The sequence below is a fragment of the Canis aureus genome, chromosome 2, assembly GCF_053574225.1.
Source record: "Canis aureus isolate CA01 chromosome 2, VMU_Caureus_v.1.0, whole genome shotgun sequence".
NCBI classification, from domain to species: domain Eukaryota; kingdom Metazoa; phylum Chordata; class Mammalia; order Carnivora; family Canidae; genus Canis; species Canis aureus.
In genome coordinates, this window is record NC_135612.1 from 46805612 (window position 1) to 46827757 (window position 22146).

Consider the following 22146-nt stretch of genomic DNA (forward strand, 5'->3'; position numbering starts at 1 on the left):
ATTTCAAATTGGATGTTTATCTTGGAAAGGCTTCTATCTAACTTGTCCATAAAACAGCCCCACTTAGCTCTAGGAGCTCTGTGAAAATGGAATCCAAAGCTGGTTATTAAGGGGGCCGAGAGATAGGTTCCATATGGCAGAACAGCATGGGAGGGCAAGGCTAAAGCCTCCATCAGGCTCGGCTTGGCTGGAGCTCCTGATCTATCCACGGACACTCGTTGCATTACACCATAACATCTGGATTATTGCTTGTAATGTCCCTGGGAAATATCCACTTTCCATCAAAGCCTTTATCTATCTCAGTCGGACTTTGAACATTTTAGTATTTAACGCAGTCGTGTTTGATGTGACTGACTTGCTCTTTGCTGTCCAAGATTTTTTCCCCCCTTACTAAAGGCAGAGTAGGAAAAGTGAACTATTTATTGCAGAGTTCAGATATAGACAAGCACAGAGGGCCTTTATTCTACTTCTTTTTGCCTCCATCTTTCTGCAAAAGCCGCTACAAGGTTATGTCCAAATAAAGTTTCGCCCATGAGCAACATATTCTGGGGTAGGGGAGTGATTTAAAGAAGTGTCTTAATTACTTTAACGTTTGTCTTCAGCCTTGGACAAGAGATGGGGCTTGAGAGCAGAGTTGGTGGGGAGGGACAGGTACAGTTGGGGCCATCCTGTGTGTGCTCTGATACAGAGTTGGGCTCCCCAAATCCTTTGCACTCTTCAAACAATCCCTGTCTCCTCACAATAAATCTACTCCTCTGCACTCACTCTGTTAACTCCATAGCTCAGGTTTTCATGTCTGTGCCTGAGCCTATAAGTGAAATTTGTCATCTTAATGCAGCTTGGAATGTGAAAGGAGAGAAGGAAATGACCCATCAAAGGAAAAACCCACCCCACCTGAGCTGAAACAAACACCAGGAGATAGAGCAAAGTTTCTAGGTCCTGACCCTAATTTCTCAGCCGACATAAAGGATAAAATATAGTACACCAGGGTTTTGTTATTTTTCTCCTTCCTCCCAAAGGATCAGAACCTTTCACTATTCCTATGTTGTTTCATTCATAGGCGCTTTCTTCCTCAGCCCCCAATCCACCAAATCCACACCCTTTTTCTGAACAGAAATCGTTACTCCCATCCAAGGCACACACATTAGTTATTACCAGTGAATACAAGGTGTTATATTTAACTTAGAAACATAAGTGACTTTTGAGGCACCTGGGTGGCTCCTCACCTGAGCATCTGCCTTGGGCTCAGGGCATGATCCTGGATCAAGTCCTACATCAGGCTCCCCACAGGGAGTTTGCTTCTTCCTCTGCTTATGTCTCTGCCTCTCTCTCTGTGTCTCTCATGAATAAATAAATAAATAAACTCTTAAAAAAAAAAAAAAAGTCGAGGATCCCTGGGTGGCTCAGCAGTTTGGCGTCTGCCTTTGGCCCAGGGCATGGTCCTGGAGTCCCAGGATTGAGTCCCGCATTGGGCTCCCAGCGTGGAGCCTGCTTCTCCCTCTACTTGTATCTCTGTCTGTCTCTCTATATATATATCATGAATAAATAAATAAAATCTTTAAAAACAAAAACAAAAACAAAACAAAACAAAAAAGTACTGACTTTCATGGGGCACTTGGGTGATTCAGTTGATTAAGCATCCAACTCTTGGCTCAGGTCATGGTCTGGTCTTTCAGGGTTATGGGATCTAGTCCTGAGTTAGGCTCCATGCTCAGTGAGGAGTCTGTTTCCTTCTCCCTCTCTCCCTCTTCCCCTCATACGTTCTCTCTCTCCCTCTCTCTCTCTCTCAGATAAATAAATCCTTTAAAAAAACCATACTGACTTTCAGGAAAATGAAAAGCTTCAGCTAACAATTTACTTCTGGGTCATGACAATCCCAAGGAGGATGCAGGCAGGGTAAAAAGGGAACAAAGGTGAAGATAAGTACTGTGGAACTTTCACTCCCAACAGTAGAGAATCTTCAAGTTTGTGATCTAGGAACAGACTTTCAAAACAGTGAACGGGCTATCATTCCTAGGACATATAAAATGGATTATAGCTTGGCCAGATGCTTTATTTGAGGATTCTAGCCAAGTGGCATGCTGGGAAGATGGTGATGTGGACTCCAGTCTCTTGGCATGACTGCAAAAGAAAACCCAGAAATGACAGACATGTCAGTGAGGTGTCTCCTCTCTGTCATGGGCCAGGAAGAATGGCGGAGAGGTTAGGAGAGAAGAAAGATCTTGAAAGGAGTAGCATGCAGTCCAGGAGCTGAGGCCACAGCCTGTAGGCATCAAAAGCAATGTTACAGCTGGCCATGCCACACTCCAGAACAGACCATGCTGACAAATACCACAGGACGATTATCCACAGCACTCCCCTGGGTGGGACAAAATATCAAACAAATTTTAAAAACAGAAATGAAAAGGAGGGGCAGTGAGAAAATATTTTTGTAAGACTTTTCTAGGAAGACCTACCTACTAGGTGCCAAATTACTGTGTGGGTCCTTTTTCTATGATCTCAGTTATGGGAGTATAAAAATATATATTCTGACACCACCAGTGCATCCTATTTTGACTCTAATTATTCAGTTTTCCTAAGTCATTGTAAGAAAGGAGGTGTCAATGGAAACAAATGCATGGAAAAAAATAACTTTGTAAGCTAAATGAACAATAATATGAGATTCAGCTCTGCCGGCATTGCTTAGAAAAGCTATGGGAGAATATTCAGTCTACAAAAGGTTTCCCTGAAATATTCCTTCCAAGCTTTTTTAACATGTAAAACAACTGTTCATTGTCAACAGCTTTTATAGCATGACATGAGAAGATCCATATATTCATGCAACAGGCTCCCAGAGAAGCTCCTTCTTGGCAGCTTCTTATATCACCCGAAGAGGATCCTGTAGGCATAAATTCTCCTAGAACCACACAAAAATCTTTGCATAAGCATATAAAGAAAGCCTTTTAAATTTCCCACAAGGACATGGACATGGACCATGAGATTTAAATTTGTACGTGAGAACTAGATTATAGTCCCAAGGATAATGAATAATCTGTAGGTTGTATAGACACATTAGCTATAAAAGTTTTACGGAAAAAAAAAAAAAAAGTTTTACGGGAAACTTAACACTTTTTCATTGTGAAAAAAAAATTCCATTGCTCAATTTTTGCACTCACAAATAAAAATTAGGTTAAGATTTTTAAAATTTTGATACAATCTATGAATACCTACTTCTCAGGGATTAGGACCAGGAAAATGCTGCTAGTGCACTTTCTGTCGTTAAAAACTAAAGTGAAAAAAAAAAAAAATGAAGGCCACATGATTCAATAGGATTTTCTTTTTCACCCTAACCCCTAAGAAGTTTTTGAAGTTAAATGTTGTCTATGCCTTTCCTTCAGGGAAAATACTTCAGGGACATGCCTTTCTAGGACTGTCCTACCTCCCTATTAGTGAAGCAAGCAAGGCACTCACTCTGAGGCTTCTGCAACAGGCAGGTCTGGCCCCTAAATCCCTTCCATTGTTTTGTGTTCCTGGCACAGCTCTTGCCTCACCCTATTCCTAGTCCTTCCTAAGATTTAGCAGCACTAGCTACTGGCTTATGAGGTCTATGCTTCTCACACTGCTAGCTTCGTCTACTCCTCTTCCCATCCAACACCCCATATCAGACTCAAGTCTATGCCAATGGTTCTCAAACATGAACATGCTTTAGAATCTCGTGGAGAGCATGCTAAAAGATTGCTGGGCTCCATCCCCAAAGTTCTCATTCAAGAGGTCTGAAATGTTGGTGGGGGGAGGGTCATGAATTCACATTTCTAACAATTTCCAGGTGATGCTGATGCTGCTGGTTCAGGGACTCCACTTTGAAAACTCAATTGGCTGAAGCCTGATAATAAATGCTTTGGAGCACTTGCCATGGACTACATTATTTTATATAATCATATCTCAATTCACTTCTTCCTCCCTCTCATTTGATAAGATTCACTGCAGTCTTTCTCTGTCCCCAGCACTCAGCCCACCTGCAAAGCTAGTACAAAGTCTAACCAGGCCCTCCGAATACCCCTACCTACCTCCCTACTCTCTTGTCTCCCGCTGACTCAGCAATCATATGATGGCCATGCCCATTTCATCTCTGAATCCTCAGGACAGTATTCCAGCCAACATAATATGTGCTCAGTGATAGGCTTTGGGCCAAAGTAGACTTTTATGTCACTGCAAGGAGACATTCAGTGAAAAGTTTAGGAAGGCTGTGGCTCTGGTTTTCTGGTCCGGATCACACACAAGGTTGGAGAATGCCAACAAATTTGTGGTCTTAACCTAGCAGGACTGAGGCCCCTGGAAATGAGGAAAGCCCTTAGAAGTAATTCTGCCCAGGATAATGCTGACCTAGACTTCATAACAAGGCAGCAGAGGCATCAGGGTTCAGATATTTGGCACTGGGCCCATGCAGTATGATGTCTAGGTAGACAGATGCAGACATACAGACAAATAAATTAGGTTAAAGAGATACAGACAGATCTATAGACAAAGAAATTAGGCAGATGAGATTAGATAAAGATATATAGATTTATAGGCTGCCTTCATAGATAGATAGAGATAGTTACATAGATTAATAGACTGCCTTCCATAAGTCCTAGATGTCAGATAGAAACAGAGGGACAGGGATCCCTGGGTGGCGCAGCGGTTTGGCGCCTGCCTTTGGCCCAGGGCGCGATCCTGGAGACCCGGGATCGAATCCCACATCGGGCTCCCAGTGCATGGAGCCTGCTTCTCCCTCTGCCTATGTCTCTGCCTCTCTCTCTCTCTGTGACTACCATAAATAAATAAAAAATATTAAAAAAAAAAAAAAAAAAAAAAGAAACAGAGGGACAGACCGAGCAAAAGGAATTAAAGAGAAGAAAAACCAGAGATGGTGGAACCTAAATTCATGCAGAACCCTCATCATGTGATGCATGATTCTTACAAAGAAAATGACAATTTTAGGGGCATCTGGGTGTCTCAGTGGTTGAGCATCTACCTTTGGCTCAGGTCATGGTCCCGGGGCCCTAGGGTCAAGTCCTGCATTGGGGTCCCTACAGGGAGCCTGCTTATCCCTCTGCCTGTGTCTCTGTCTCTCTCTGTGTATCTCTCATGAATAAATAAAATCTTAAAAAACAAGAATAGAAAAGAAAATGACAATTTTAATAGCATACATAAAAGCCAAAAGCAAAGGTTTAGCTCCTATAGGTTGCATCAGAATCCAACAGGAAAAGCGAACCACTCCTGGTACTGAAACTAGAGGGAATATAATGCAGAGAACTAGTGTCCCAGGTATAGGATGACTGAGCGATCAAACAGACAGGGCCGAGAAAAGCTAAGGTAGGCCACAGGAGGAAGCCCTCGCTAGCACTCTCAGGCTGGAGCGGGGGAGGACAAACTTTCCCTGCCAAGGTCCACAGAATAACTCTTCGGGCTTCAGGCCATTAGGTCTCTGTGCCAACTACAATATAGTGGCAACTCTGCCCCTGCCAGTTAGAGACAATGCGTACATGTAACGGCTGTGTTACAACAGTACTTGCACAGATGTAGGGCTGGATTTTTGCCCTGGAATTGAGGATCTGCAAGCCCCAGGCAAGCGAGGCAAAAAGAGTAAAGACTAGAGAGTCAGACTCACCTAGTAGAAGCTGAAACCAAGGCAAGTATAAGGAGAAATGCAAAACACAGTCCATGTCTAGACAGCATGTAAAACAGTGGGAAAAGGAAGAGATACCCTAGAAATTCTCCTACACTGTAGTATCCTACAATTCCTCTCATTGCATAAAGCCAATGGGAGACTACCTGACCGGGGAACCTAGAAGACATATTCTGTGGTTACCAGTCTCTGTAATAACAGAGAGGTACAAAGATATAAGAATATGAAGCTGGGGTACCTGGGTGGCTCAGTGGATGAGCATCTATCTGCCTTTGGCTCAGGGGATGATCCTGGGATCAAGTCCTGCATCAGGCTCCCTGCAGGGAGCCTGCTTCTCCTTCTGCCTAAGTCTCTGCCTCTCTCTGTGTGTCTCTCATGAATGAATAAATAAAATCTTTAAAAAATATATAAAGCTGATAGAAACCCAAAAAATCGACATTACCATGAGTCAACTAATTTCATATATATATATAAAAAGTGGTATAGGTCATATCTCTTACTTCAGATTGCTGGCATAGTCCTCATAAAACAGTGGTCGGTGGGGGGCATGTAAAATATAGAGATTTACAGCAGTGCAAATGCATGTAAAATAAAGGAAATCCTAGGGAAGGGGACTCGTGGTCAGCCACAGGACCTACACACACTCAAATTCAAGCACAGGGGAAGGATGTGGGTGAGTGTATGCCCACATATTCCTGGGTATGATCAGTGATTTCTCAATTCCATTTTTTATCACTATGGGTGTTTTTTTTTTCCCCCGCATTAAACTATCTGATATTAGAGAAGTCACTGCTGTTAATTTTCTAAGTGTTACATGCATTAGAAAAAGAGTAAGGTTTGGAAACAGACCTATTAGCAGAAAAGATTATGTAGAATAACTGTCTAAAAAGAACTAGTTATCTGATTCAGGCCCTGTTAAGTCAAATTCTCAATTCTCAAGCTAAAATGCTCGTTGGAAGGTAAACAGAGGCCCTGGGTGAAACCAAAACCCACTTTTAGAGGCAATTTCTACATATTTACCACATTACGGTCAAGGTCAACTTAGTAAGAAAACACTTTAGAAGAGAGTCTGACATTCTGGGTCCCTTTGGATGGTGCAAAATTATAAACTCATGAGGTTTAAGAGGCAATTACCCAAATAAAGTTAAGCCATTAAAAGAGTAAGATTGAGGTGAAAAAGTCAATGACATTTTATAGAGAATATATTACTTAGGACTAGTAAAATTTTAGATACTCATAGCATAGTAATCTTCTCTATGTCAAACTTCTGTTACCTCGTTTTTAAATATAATATGGAAATCCTAAAAAAAAAAAGAGAAAAAAAAGCAGCTTACAGTTTAAAAAAATACCAAGATAGGTTGATCAGGGCATTTTAACTACATCTACAGAGGGTTAATCACTGCGCCTACAGATTTTCCATGGGACTCATTTTCATAAGTCAAATTAGAATCTTCCTCCAAAAACCGCAAACTCTTAAGTAGCAAAAAAGTCGACCCATCAGTTGAAATCCTTCATCAACCTACAAAGCACACCTCCCGTGTAAGATCAGGAGTGGCCTTCCACGGCTCTATTCCACTGAGGTTTTATTAAACACATGCCCCAGGTCTGGGCGTTTATTAAGTCTCAGAGCCCAGTGCACTGAAGTCAAAATTCTAGAAACCACAACGAGAGAAGGAAAAAAAGAACACGGCAGCTCTGTGGTAAGACACCAGACCACAGGACAGATATAAATACTGCTCTCCAGGATCCTCTGTGCCTTTCGCATTTGTGATGTCTCTATCCAGGCCGTCAACATTTCTTGTCTCCCTCCTCATTCCTTCGCTCATCCTCCCATAACCTCTCTTGTCCTCCCTAGGCTCCAATATTCCCCAAGCTCACAATTTTTCTTTCTAGCCTTTATGTTCTTCCACAGGCTGGAGCTCCCTAACTAAAGATGGTTATTGATGTACAGTACCAGTGTTTTAGTGCACAGCAGAATCAATAAACGAGAAAATACTGCTTTGTCAGGCTTCTCCAAAGCATGCCGGGAAACTTTACTGCTTCGGATGGTTACAGAAGCTCTTAATATGGGAGAGCAAGAGAAGGGCTCCCTTCTGTGGCAAGAAATGATGTTCTCCTACCCTCTAGTGACTATAAAGGAATAAGACAAAAGTTAGGGGAATGTTTGAGACAGCTGCACATTATTATTTATTGTCTCTTAATTTTATTTCTAAAACAAAACAAAACAAAACAAAAACAAAAACAAAAAGAAACCAAGAAACCAGAGTCTTGCAAACCAAGTGACCTGGTGAACAAAACAACTTATTGGAGTTATTTTTAGAGTGTTCAAAATGCAAAGGATATACGTTTTAGTGGAAGGCGGGCTTTGATTCCTTCAGATTTTAAAAAGGAAGGTTTAGAAAGTTCATCTTTCTTCTCAAACGCCTAGTGTTAGTCAGAGGACAATTCTCTCTCCGCCCCCCCCCCCCCATTTCACACATGCACTTTTACAAACTCACAAAGCCTTTGTTTCAATCACCTTATTTTACAGAGAAGTAAATAGCTGTTGTATGGTGAGGTTGGAAATGAGAGCTGGCGTGCACTTGTGCACCTAAGTGTGTGCAAATGCATCTACAGAGATCGTCAGGTTATTTGCCAAATACCCACGCACATCACGGCCATGTTGTTTTTTTTCTCTTTTAAAAGTAGCAGAGCAGCAAAATTAAGTTATAAATACTTTTCTGGTTTTGTGTATGTTCACACCAATTTTGACATGTAGTCACTCACAAAGTACTAATTTAATAACCAGATAAATCATGCTTTTCTACCTTGATACACGCAGAGCTTTTACAAATTGGACAACAGTTTATAATTGCTTAAAAAGATACTAGCAATGTAAAAAAAAAAAAATCCCTGGTACTTCATGAAGAAATCTTTCAAGAAACTCTCAGCAACCAACGTAATAAATGGTAAATATAAGAGTAATATAAAAGAGATTTATAAAATATACCACATATTCCTCTCAATTAATCTTTTCATTGCCCCTACAACACCAAAGCTAGTTTCCATGTAGTGGCATATAACTTCCTACAGGGCTAATTCTAACAGCACTACACTCCAAATAATCCAGGCTTAATGAAGTGGAACATTCTAACATGGCTGGTACATATAAAATGTCACCACTAAAACATGTATACATTCAAACATCTGGCTATGCCGCTTTTAAATTTCATTTTAAATGAAGTTTCATTTAAAATGAAATTTAAAAGGGAGGTTGTTTCCTTTCTATTCGTAGCAACAGTGAGAGGAAGAGAATACTGTTACTATGTATGACAGTTGGATAATACCAATCATGTGTATGTCTGTGTTTGTACAAAGATGAACTTTTCCCCAAATGATGTAAAGAAAAAAACAGGTACATTTACCTTGCTGGCACTCAGTCGCTTCCGATTTGACCAACGCTGGATATTGAACCCATTGAATGATGAAAAATGGTAAAAGGAAAGAGAGAAATAGAATCATTAATAACAGCATTCTATTATTATATCAGCCAAATATGCATATTATATTCAAACAACTAACACCTGAATTCCCAGTTTCCAGAGACAACACATTTGATCAAGAAAACAGAAACAGGAAAATCACATTTCTGTGATTGTGAGACATCATTTTCTCCTAGTATTCAATAATGAGGAGACGGCAACATATGAATACTGCTCAATCTTTACGAGTACCAGTTCTTAGTATGAGAAGGCTCTCGATCCTTTAAATGATTTTCACTGTCTTAAAGCTCTATAATTTCAGGTCTAAAAGCAAATTGGAAAGGGAGATTTCTCCTACTTGAAATATTCAATAGTATTCTAAAAATGTTTAAGAAGTTTATGGACAATATATGAATGCATGTTTAGGCTTCCATACTTTTAGATACTAAAAAAAACAATAATTAAAAAAATCATTCCTTTTGCCCTCAATGAGCAACTCTCAATATTCATAATAATGGAAAAAATCCAAGCTGTTTCTGCACAATTAAGAAAAATAGGCTATATAGCACGGAGGGAGGGAGGAACAAATTTTCTGAACAGCAAGTAACTTCACCACTGTTCTCTTTTGATCTCTCATTTGTCATGCTAAGGCTGCTGAATTTCATCTACAATTAAAATTCTTCCCTAGCAAAATCCTCTCATTACCCCTGTCACTGTCCAGGACTGCGAAGCTCTACTCTGGCTGGTTAGCCAGCTAACTGGATGTTAAAGCTTGGATAAATTTGGGAGATTACAGTACAATTATGAATCTAATCGAGCAGACCACATTTACTATTATGCTTAAGGAAAAAATACCTTTAGGCAAATGACCTATCCACTTTGCCAATATGTCTTCCCAATCAATTAGAAACCAGAATATAAATACTCTTGGGAGGAAATCCACTTACCTTCCAGTGACCAGCAACTAGGAACACTGGTGCAGAAATGACTTGGACATATTCTTTATTAAAATAAAGCACTTCCCCTGGTTAAACTGTGAGTTCCGACATTTACATGTGACACACAGTTATAGATGCTACAATCTGGGTATTAAAGTCAGTTCTTTGTCTATTTTCCCAACATCATGACAACAAGTATTTTCACCCAAAACAACCACCAAAATGAATTAGCATCTTATAGGTACAAATGTCTATTTAGGGCTCTCTAACATATAACTCATCTGATTTTTTTTAACAATCATAAAAATTAAACAAAATAGGTAAGGAAATTAATGGAAAATAAATATCCTGTCTGCTTACCACGGTACTAAGAGCTACCATATATTGACAGCCTACCACATGCCAAACACTAGATTTCATAATCTCCATCTTCACATTCCTGTAAAATAGTTTTTTTTTTTAAATCCCCATTTCACATGTGAGGAAATTGTGGTTGAAAGAGGTTAAATAATTCTGTGAATGTGACCTGATCACTTAACTTCCCAAAGCATGAAAGTAGTGGAGTTGGGATTCAAATCCAGGCAGTCTGATGACCAAGCCCACAATTTTAAATATAACCCAATAAAAAGAACCAGTTGGTGGGTTTGTCAGCCTTCTACCCAGCACCTGCCTTCCAATACACCTGCCTTCAGCACCACACCCATATACACTTACACCCCTGGATGTGAGGGTGAGTTCATAGACATTTTGCTTGTGTTCAGATTTTTGTTAGCCTGGTTCTAAGGCAACAAAAATTAGATGATGGAAATTTACAAATGATTCCCAGTTGAATAATCTATTATCTTTCCAGTCTTGAGTGTTAGTTATTGCCATTTAAAAATCCCACATTAAGAATGTCTTTAAATATTCACTTGATGAAAAGAGCAAATGTTTTCTGATACCCACTCTATCCAAAAGGGCCCCATACACGCTGCATAGGTTAGATTATTCCTTGCTTGGGTATACTTTGATCAAGTATATAAACAGAAAAATAAAACTACCGATCAGAATAAATGAGAATAGGCAAGGATTCCTATATTATAATGCCCCATAAAATATATATGCAAGAAATATGTTGTATAATAGACCTCTTCCAGACAAGCAAAGAAGAAAGAAAATGAGAAAGCACAGGAGCAAGCAGATACACAGTCTGGCAAACTCTTAAAAAGAAGTCGGGGGTGGTCGAACTCAGTAAGATGACAAGTGTGGCTCCTCCTAGGACTCTGAAAAGATATTCTTTGAGATGTTTTATAAAAGCAAATTCGGGCAGCATCCATTATTAACACCTCTGCAATTTGAAATAAATTTTTAACTAAACTGGCATTACTTTAAAACTCTGAATTTTGGCAATATTTAAAAATATTTTAAGGGCCGATGTGCCTGTTAAACATAATCCAACATACTACAGAAACACTCACAACAGGAATAAATATGCAGCTCTTTTCATGAAAAAGTATCCAACTTTCCAAACCCCACTTAAATATATAAGAAAATTTTCAGAACATCTCAGATAGCAATCGCTCCATGGTGGCAAATGATACTTATGTGCAATGCATGTTATTTTAGCATGGCATCCAGCTCAAGGAACCAGCCACCTACTACACACACTGACACCGAATCTAGTAGCAATACTGTCAAGGCTAAGAGAAGCTAAAGAAACCTCTCCTTCACTATGTTGGATAGGAAAAAAAAAAAGTTTATTTTCAATACCAATTAAAGGTACTTTTAACATCAAAATATCAGCTTTACTGAGGTTTCAAGTTTCAAAAGTACTATTTATTTAAAAATTAATAAATGGGAGGGTTTTTTGCCCCAGTTACTGTCAAGTAAATGCTTCAAGTAAAGAATTCAAATTAAAAATAGCGATGATTTAGTTGACTCTCTGGCAACTGAAAAATCACTGTGCAGCTTTGCTATTCCTTTCTGCTATTTTCTGTGAGTTTACTAGTAAATCAGTCCTGATTTTCACCATGAAAATAAATTACAACTAAAAGCAAAGGTGATGTCAAAATGAAGAATATTCTCCTCATCGACCCCACTGACTCAATTCAAGAAGTACTACTGGAGCCTAATTTATAAATAGGCTTCAGATTTTCCTACCACATTCTAAACATGCTTAAATTTGAACACATTCTAGTCCTTTTCCAAGTAGGTATTTTAGTTGGCTTTAAAAACGCCTTTCAAGTAAGTTACAATCAAAGATGCTTTTTGTTCTTATTTTAATTCTTGGAATTATAAGGTCTGACCCCTGAATATAAAATAAGATTATGATTTGTATTCACATATTTTCTCATAAAAACAGAGTCTCAGTCAAATCATCAAAAAATCCATTGCTTTGTTGGTGTTAGAGAGATCTTCAATAGGCCATGCATTAACTAGAAACATCCATGTAATAATAGATCAGAGGATATTAAAATTTATATCTTCCCAAAAGTACTCTCAACAGGAAATATGAAGCTAAAAGAAAACAAAATAAACTGGAATGCTACAAATATGTATTTGTTCACCTTAATAATGTACACTATAATAATTAAATCCTGGGAACTGCTTTGCATAACTGAATAATGTCTAGGTCACCCAGTACTTAAGAAAATAGTTAATGGAAACCGTACCACTTAAGAAAACCGTACCACTTAAGAAAATATACATTTTAATAATAGGAATACCATCCGCATCCCTAGCCAAAGCTGAGATCATTCCTTAAAGGATTTTCTTTCCAGAGTTCCAAAAGAAAGGATGCATAGAACCACAGATAGATACTTTACATCTTGGCACAATTATTTGTTTCCCTCCAAAAATAATTACCAAAAAATGCCAGCCATCTGGTAACCCAGTTATCAAAGGACAATTGCAATGAAGAACTTTGAAAAGAACAAAAGAGTCATACTTACATGTCTCTTGAAATCACCCTGTTTTACTACTAGGCTCAAATTTAACACAATCACTCCCATGTCCTCTTCTAAACTGTTTGGGTCTTCCAATTTTAAAATATGTTCAGTTGTTCTATAAGCAAAAAGCAACAAATAACATAAGCACTTATGGGCAGTACTAGGTAGTCTCATAATGCATCGAGAGATTACAGAAAAAGTCTCCTACCTCTGTATAAGCCTGTGACGGGAGTTTTAAAAAGCACCAGATCTGGTAAAAATAACCCAACCATCTTCAGAGTAGGGGAACTGCTTGGCATTGCCTAATTCAACAGTTGGTTAATGGATTCTTTTCCCTTACTGCCCAAATAAAATTTAAATATTTGTTTTATTTTTAGGTTAGGTAGGTTAATGAACCTGAATATTAACAGTTCAAAATCCAATACACATTTCAGAATGCATTGTGGAAGATTTAATGTTTGGGAGATAAATGATAAAATCATTGAAAATTCACATTTTAAAGCACTCTTTCATGTATTCAGATTTTTTTTTTTTGTCATTTGATCTAAACAAATGTCACTTAACATTATCTTGAGTTCCCTCTAAAATTCAAAATAATAATTAGAAGGTAAAAATACAATACCTGTTAAGCTCAAGATCTCTGAGAATGACAAATGCAGAACCCATGAAATCAGATGTAGTTAAATCTCGATCATATACCTACAAAGAGGGAAGAGACCAGGAACACAAATTAATACGGTAAACCAAGTAAATTTATCGAACTATTAATAAATGCAATTGGCTGGGAATTTTGAATTCAGTCTTCTAGACCCAAAAAATAATTTGCACAGTACAGTTAATGGAGAATTAGGGCATGCCGATGGCAAGAACAAAGATTATGCAAACTTGCCCATTTTGCCTACTACCACCAAAACAACAGCAGAAAATACTCTTAAGGCAGTATTCATATGCACTAAAATGTTATGCACAATGGATCAGTCCCTGTAGTTTAAATGGTCTCTCATTAAGATTTAGTATTTTCCACGGTGAGCAGATCTGCCAATTAAATAGAAATTTGCTAAATATTCTATAGCAATCCCATCCTGCATTCAACTCATGCAGCTTTAACCCAGATGTTAGAGCAATTGATGCTTACAACCAGTAGCTTAAAGCTCTATTAAGTATAAAGTTATTCCTAATGAGAAAGGCTTTCCTTCTTGTCGCCACTACACCAGCAGTAATAATTCTTCCACGTGCAGTAAGTTTAAATACAATCAATGGAGATATTATTTTCACTCTGATTTTCTGTGGAGTATACACCACTGATCTGAGAAAAACATATAGTTTCAATGGAAGGTATAAATAATCCCTTCTTCTCTAAGATGTTTTACCCAGAGCTTAATAATAATAAAGGAATTTGGGAACGTTGCCTTTTTAAGGGGGCAAAGATTGCTGAGAAATCAATGCTTTTAATAAAAGAGCAGATTTGAAAGCCATCTGTGATTACCTTCACACGTAGCTTTTGATCAAGGCTTTGAATTGGAAGTACAACTATCTCATCCCAAACTGGGTTCAAGTTCTTATATATGACTTTACTTTTGTACAGCGTCTTCCCATTCAGCTTAAATTTCACATAGGGATCGCTCGTGCCTTTAAAGAAAAAAGAGAGCAAGACAGGTTTTAAAAATATACGTAAAAGCCCAGGATCTCCGTTAACTAAGGATTCTTTCCACACTCCCCTGGCTCAAAGCATTTCACGGAGCACGCCCAGAACAAATGTCTCCCCGTGCATGGACTGAAGGCCCCAGAGGGGGCAAGTAGAGAAAAATGAAACAATTTGGGGTAAATGACTGATCATTCTTTGCCCTCAGTGGCATAATACAAATGGGCTCCTTCAGCTTTTTCTGTTTCATTTCATTCTGGGTTATGTCATCACTACATTAGCCACAAAAATTCAAGACACAAAATCCACCGGCACCAGCCAACGGTGTCAGGAATCCTGAGGAGAAACCAACCCCTCCCAAGAATGGCAGCAAGTCAGTGAAAAGGGAAAGAAACTATTTTCAAACACTTGGCCAGAGGTCTGACTCAACAGAAATCTGTACTTTAGAATGTAATCATAATAAATAAATCCATCTCTGGAACCACTGGCTCAAAAGATGGGGCAAGAGGACGAAAGACTAGAACGGGGAGCATAGAGATTAAATTGACAAAGTTGTCATTCTCTGCTGCCTCCTGCACCTGCAGAAAAGCCAGCGAGCATTGTTTGGCCCTGGCTGGGGGAACAGCCACACCAGCCAGGCCCTCCGCTGGCCTCAGGGCCAACACCCCTGACCCGCCCAGCTCTTCCTGGGGAGCTTTGAAACAGACACCAAAGAGAATGAATAATATCTCTCCAGCCACTATATCCAAAGCAGAAAGAAGGGCTGATGTCAAACCCTCCTCCACAATTTCAGATCAGCTGAGGGGCAGCGGGATGGGGGTGGGGAAGAGCACTGTAAACAGAAACCATGAATTCTGTGTTTTGCAGGTCTGTTGCACACCTGCAAGCATGCCGTCATACTTGAATACTTGGGACATACTAGTGCAGTGTTACCCAGTGAATGATGAATAAAGAAGGCACAAAGGAATGAACAATCAGTGAGGAGATAGCCGAAGGCCAGCCAATAATGTCACAAAGAAAGAAAAAAATCTAATTTCAGGAGTTATGATATTGTAATTAACTGTGAAACAGACAACATGATTCAGTGTCCAAAGACCAACAGTCTGTTTTACCTGTTGGGTAAATATATCTGGGATGGATATATGTGTAAGATATATATATTATATATAATCTGCATATATAATATATATAATATAAAATAAAATAAAATAAAATAAAATAAAATAAAATAAAATAAAATATAATATAATATAATATAATATATATATCTGCATGCCGTGGACAGTGCCCAACACAGGCCCCCATATATTTATGGACGTGAATTCCTACTATAAAGTCAAGCCAAAATAGTCTAAGGTATCATCTCAAAAATTAATTAGGCCACTCTGTTGCAAACATTTACCAAATCAGTAATGCCCTCCTTAATTACCTTAAGCTTTTCTTTTCGTTAGCTCCTTTTTCAGGTTTTTATTTAGCTGCTGTATTAAAAATTACTGAACACAAGTGCAATACCCTCCCCAACTATTTGAACAGAAAGAAATTTCGCAATAAAGTAAGATACTGTGCATTTTTTAAAAGCCTCAATAGATTAACCAAGGTATAATTCGGCTGGTAGCCTTCCAGTATGGTAAGACTTCTAACTTCAAGACCAAGAAATTAAATCGCAAGCATATACAAATACGCAATGTACTCAACTCTCACGTTTTAAGTTTGGCAACACAGGGACAGAAGCCCAGCAGTCTTTATTTTAAACTTGGACACACGCAGACACATACACACACATGCACACCATGTCAACTGGCAGCTCTGAACAGGACAGTAAAAAGGAATGCATTCACAGCCATTCAGTGGAATAGTCACTAGTGAGTGAGCAATGCACCCCCGCCCCCTTCACTCCCTTTTATAGTACAAGAGAACACCTCTGGCAAGTCAGACTTTAACAATCATTCTGATATATATATAAAAAAAAAATGTGGGGGGAAAACTATAATAAAAAGAGGCCTTTAATTAAATGAAATTGCCACTCTGGGATCGGGACTTCATGCTTGTCAGCGTACTCTCAAAATAAACATCTCAAAACCAGACCTCGGTGGTGTCACTTTCTCACAGGCAAAGCATACTGGGTAATCCCCAGGCATCTTGACAGCTACATAATGTTCAAACGGTTTCACGGGTGAATGGCGTCAGTTGCGTGAAAGAAAATATTAATGTCTGGAATTAATAGAAAAAGGGACCAGGGTTTACAAAGCCAAACAAGGAAAGAGAGTGTCAAGTTAGTGTGGCATTAATTGTTAGGGAAAATTTGAGAAAGGGAGGGAGCACATTGTGATTTTTCTCCGTGAGCCTAAGTGCCTCACTGTCAGGGAAGTGACATCTCAACTAGGCAGGTTCTGAAAAGGGGTCGGCTGCTCAGGAATGCAACTCCCCGATTATACAAATGATGAGATGACACCTGAATGGGTGGACTTTAACCTTTTTTTCACTGGGACCTTCACCAACAATGAGGCTCCTTGGAAGAAAGAGGTGGTGTGGTGCTCTGGGAGGAGAATGAGGCCAGGAGGCCAGACGGGCGCCCCCGTCCTGATGGGGCCACTGATTCTGCCCTTGTGGACCCAGTGGGGGTCACACAACCTCGGACTCGGAAGATCAAGATGGTAAGCATCAAGGGTCTGAGTTTCCTGCCGCACTCCAAACACATGGGGGTTCGATGCTTGCCGAGACAGGCTCACAGCCCTTCACGGGTCCTCCGACCCTCGTGCCCACAATGTGCGGATGTCCTTACTTCTGCTCCTACTCAGTGACATGACGCTCGGCCAACCCTCCCTGGACTCTACCTGCCAGGCCTGCTGACACTGCTCACGTGCTACAAACCCTGAAGGCTGATTTCAGAGGCTGCCCCAGGGCTCGGCACGATGGGGGGCAGGGGTCACCAAGGTAAATGAGTCCCAGATCCTGCTTCAGTCCAGTCTCCTGTACCTGGCGGGCAGCAGGGACACCATAAATATAACTAGGGGGTAAGTATCAAAATAGAACTGAACTCAGAGGTGGTAACAGCTCACAGGTAGAAGAGATGAGCCCAAGCTGGGGTGGCCGTGGAGTCTGGAAAAAAAGGTGCTGGTAGAAATATGGGTGGACCCGAACACACGGAGAAGATCTGAGGTCATTTTAGCAGGAGAAAATGGCAGTGAAGCTGGGGAGCAGGAAGGAGACCCAAATGGCAAGATCTGTGTGGCGCCAAGTAAGCATTTCAACTGATCTGGACATTAAGTGAGAAAAAATACAATGAGAAATAAAATTGAAAAGGCAGATTTGAACCAAGCCAAAGTGCTTTACTTACTTTTTTTTTTTTTTAGATTTTTATTTATTTATTTATTTATTTGAGAGACAGAGACAAAGAGAACACAAGCAGGAAGACAGGCAGAGGGAGAAGATGCCCAACTGAGCAGGAGCCCAAAGTGGGGTTTGATCCCAGGACCCTGAGATCATGGCCTGAGTGGAAAGCAGATGCTCAACATCTGAGCCACTCAGGCACCTCCAGGGTCAAAGTGCTTTAAAATAACAAAATAAGGAATTTAGTTTTGTTCGGTAAGAAATACAGGGTGTTTTTGTCTTTCTTGGTTTTTTTTCTTTAATTTCTTTTTTTTTAATTTTTTTTAAAGATTTTATGTATTTATTCATGAGACACACAGAGAGGCAGAGACATAGCAGAGGGAGAAGCAGGCTCCCAGCAAGGAGCCTAATATGGAACTCGATCTCAGGACCCCAGGACTACCACCTGAGCCAAAGGCAGATGCTCAACCACTGAGCCACCCACGTGCCCTTTTTAAAAAACTTCTTAACACACATAAAACATGCACAGGTCTTGGAAAGGTATGAAATGAAAAAGAGAATCTCTATTCTGACTCTGACTTTCCTCATTCTCATTCCTCTAATGGGCTGGTTTCATAGGTTTAGTATAGGAAAAAAGATACAAAAATTGATTTTAACGCAGGTGTAATCATATTACATGCATTGGACTTCATGCTTTCACAATTAAAGCAATACAGGTTCACCAGGTATTTTTTTTAATCCACTGCTTAAATTTTCATTACTTACATCACTAGCCACCAAATAATGGATATTTACATCACTTCCACTTTTTTTAACTAGTACCATCAATACTATAATAAGCATTCTTGTATGACTCTCTTGGAGTGCATAAGTGAGTATATTCAGAGGAAATTTTTAACTTTGGAAAAACTGCCAGGCACATAAATATGTGCCCTTTCTGGTTTGCATAGACATTGTCAAATGGCTCTTCCAAAGTTCATCAAATTTACATTCCCGCCAAAAGTATATGTTTTGTACTTGTTTTTGTTTCTCTGCATGCTCCTCAAACTGGATGTTATTATGTGCCTTTATTTTAAAAGAACAGCAGGTGGAAAAATAGTATCTCAATTTTTCTCTAACTTTGACATTTTGAATAAAGTTTAGGATCTTTTGTATTTTAGTGACCTGCCTTTGTATTTCTTTGTCAGGGAAATTCGCATTCATATCATTTGTCCATTTTTCTAAGGTCTCATAGTTTGTTATTTGCTTCAGGATTTGAATGAGTCTTTAATCAAGGAAATCAGCTATTGGTTATAAATCTTGTCATAATTTGTTTATGCTTAAGCTATTTCTTGCAATAATTTTTTTTCACTTTTATTTAGTCAAATTTACCAAAGTTTTATTTATGGCTTTGTAGTTTAACATCTTGCTTGGAAGAAATGTTCTCACTGTAAGATTTTAAATAAGTTCAGCTATGTTTCCTTCCTCTGATCTTGTATTTTTTCATTTATGTATATAAGTCTTTTGTCCATCTGGAATTATTTCAGTGTGAGGAGGGAAGGAAAGTCAGGTTTAGGTATGGAACAGGAAAGTAAAAATGATCAGAGCCAAGCTTAAGAAATATAAATCTGGCAGCCGCTTATAATGAAGGAGGCAGAAGAAACTAGGGAAAGCAAGAAAACCTGGTGCTCGAGATAAGGCAGCCCCAGGGAGTTGGGGGCCGAGCAAAATGCTGCACCCGGACCATCAGAGGAGGCAATACAGGGCTTCACTGAGCATGCTCCGCAGAATGTCACCTGCAGGGATGCTCCGTGGACTGAAAGTGTTAGGTCATCAAAACCACTGGGAGAAGCTGTTTACCACTTCCTTCCCTGGAATTTCAGTGGACAGAATACTGAACTTCACTAAAACCATGAACCACGTTAAGACAACAACAACACAAACAGCTCAAAACTTTTCTACTCTGTATTTCAGGAAATGATTTAAACATAAAAAAAAAAAAAAAACTTTTCCTTGGAGCCTCTGTGAACATAATATTAGATTCCTCAAATTCAAGGCTCTAGAAGGTAAGATGTATGCCCAATATTTGTCAAATGTGCACAGTAGAAGTATTATAAATATGTGATCAATGACTGGATGATATTTGAAATAAGATGGCATAGGGATGAAAATTTCATACTTTCCTTTATCATAACTTCCTCTTTGTAAAACCCCACTTCTTTTCTTGGGCAATTTTACTCAGTATCCTTATGGCTAGTTTCACCTGTTTATAAAAAATATATCAACCTCAGGGGCCTGGGTGGCTCAGTCAGTTAAGCATCTGTCTTTAGCTCTGGTCATGAACTCAGGGTCCTGGGATGGAGCCCCTCATGGGGCTCCCTGCTCAGTGGGGAGTCTGCTTCTCCCTCTGCCCCTCTCCTCCACTCATGCTCTCTCTCTTTCTCTCTCTCAAATAAATAAGAAAAATCTTTAAAAAATACATACCAACCTCAGGATTATCTCAAGAACTGAATGAATCCATATACTCCAGCCATTTACAAGAAAGTCTCATTGCAATTGCTATTATTTTTAGTATTATTGCCCAATTAATTTAAAAAGGGTGAGTATAGAACAATATATGTATTAAATATACATTTATTTTACCTATCTAAAATAACAAATACCAATTTGTCTCTGTAATGTCCCTTCTATTGCCATCTTTAAAGCTGTGAAATCCATATCACCTTTTCTCTGCAGAACTTGAACAGAAAATTCCTTACATACTTCTTACAAGATCCAATGTGGTTTGAGAACATTTCCCTAAAACAATCTGAGCTTTCCTGGAAAGAAAGAATTGCATTAAAAAACTAAAAAGCCCTAAGTATTCATAAGTATTGGCTACCACTCTACCTACAGTCCTAATGTTATTCACTGAGGATTTCAGATCGTTTTGCAAATATAATCAATGGAAATGACAGCTCAGTGAGATGGACAAAAAACAACTCTAGTCCATCATAAGGAAAGAGTGATCAAGAACCATATTTCTTAAAAAAGAACCATATTGGTTCTCTTGGCATTCTATTTATCTACTACCACATTTTGAGAGTTATAAAAAATGGTCAGAAGTAACAGGAGAAGTGATAAGTAGAATAGACCATATCACGTTGACTGGCTCAAGAATCAATCTAACATGCAAATAAAATAAATCTGCACTAAAGCTCTAATTACAAACAACTTCTCTTTGCTTTTTATAATATAACTCATGGGCACAAGAGAAAAAGCAGATATTCAAATGCATTAAAGGAAAGAAAATTATTACCATCTAGTAATATTGTGATACGTTCCTAGACTTTACATGCACACTCACACACTTTTTACAAAAAGGAACCAGGCTTGGGGATCCTGTGTGGCTCCATCAGTTGATCTTCTGACTGGTTGGTTTTGGCTCAGATCATGATCTTGGGGTCATAAGTTCAAGCTCCATGTTGGGCTCCTCGCTCATTGAGGAGTCAGCTTGAGATTCTCTTTCTCCCTCTCCCTCTGCCCCTCCCCCTACTCACTTTCTTTCTCTCTCTCTGATAATTAAGTAAAACCTTTTAAAAAGGAACCATCCAAAAAAAAAAAAAAAAAGGAACCATCCTTCATATTATATTTTTACCTTTCTTCAATCAATAACATATCAGTCTCCCTTGTGCCCAAAAATATATTTCTACAAATCAACTTAATGGTCATTTATGTGTATATTGGTACATAGATACATAATATAGTTCTTAAAAACTAGCATTCCTAACTTGCAATACAAATCCATGCAGAAATCCCTATCAAAATACCATGGACTTTCTTCAGAGAGTTGGAAGAAATTATTTTAAGATTTGTGTGGAATCAGAAAAGACCCCGAATAGCCAGGGGAATATTAAAAAAGAAACCAAAGCCGGGGGCATCACAATGCCAGATTTCAGGTTGTACTACCAAGCTGTGGTCATCAAGACAGTGTGGTACTGGCACAAAAACAGACACATAGATCAATGGAACAGAATAGAGAATCCAAAAGTGGACCCTCAACTTTATGGTCAACTAATATTCGACAAAGGAGGAAAGACTATCCCTGGAAAAAAGACAGTCTCTTCAATAAATGGTGCTGGGAAAATTGGACATCCACATGCAGAAGAATGAAACTAGACCACTCTCTTGCACCACACACAAAGCTAAGCTCAAAATGGATAAAAGATCTAAATGTGAGACA

General features: G+C 39.0%; 1 protein-coding gene across 7 annotated transcripts in view; it reads right to left on the bottom strand.

The window, feature by feature from the left end:
* The window catches only part of MCTP2 (multiple C2 and transmembrane domain containing 2), a 245520-nt gene that overhangs the window by 137537 nt on the left and 85837 nt on the right, over positions 1 to 22146 (bottom strand). For all 7 annotated transcript variants that reach the window (XM_077870909.1, XM_077870933.1, XM_077870949.1 and 4 more), the window contains 4 exons: positions 14460 to 14602; positions 13596 to 13672; positions 12977 to 13088; positions 9052 to 9087 (listed from right to left, as the gene is read on the bottom strand). In XM_077870909.1, coding sequence (XP_077727035.1) covers positions 9052 to 9087; positions 12977 to 13088; positions 13596 to 13672; positions 14460 to 14602 — 368 coding nt within the window. The remainder of the gene's footprint in view (positions 1 to 9051; positions 9088 to 12976; positions 13089 to 13595; positions 13673 to 14459; positions 14603 to 22146) is intronic.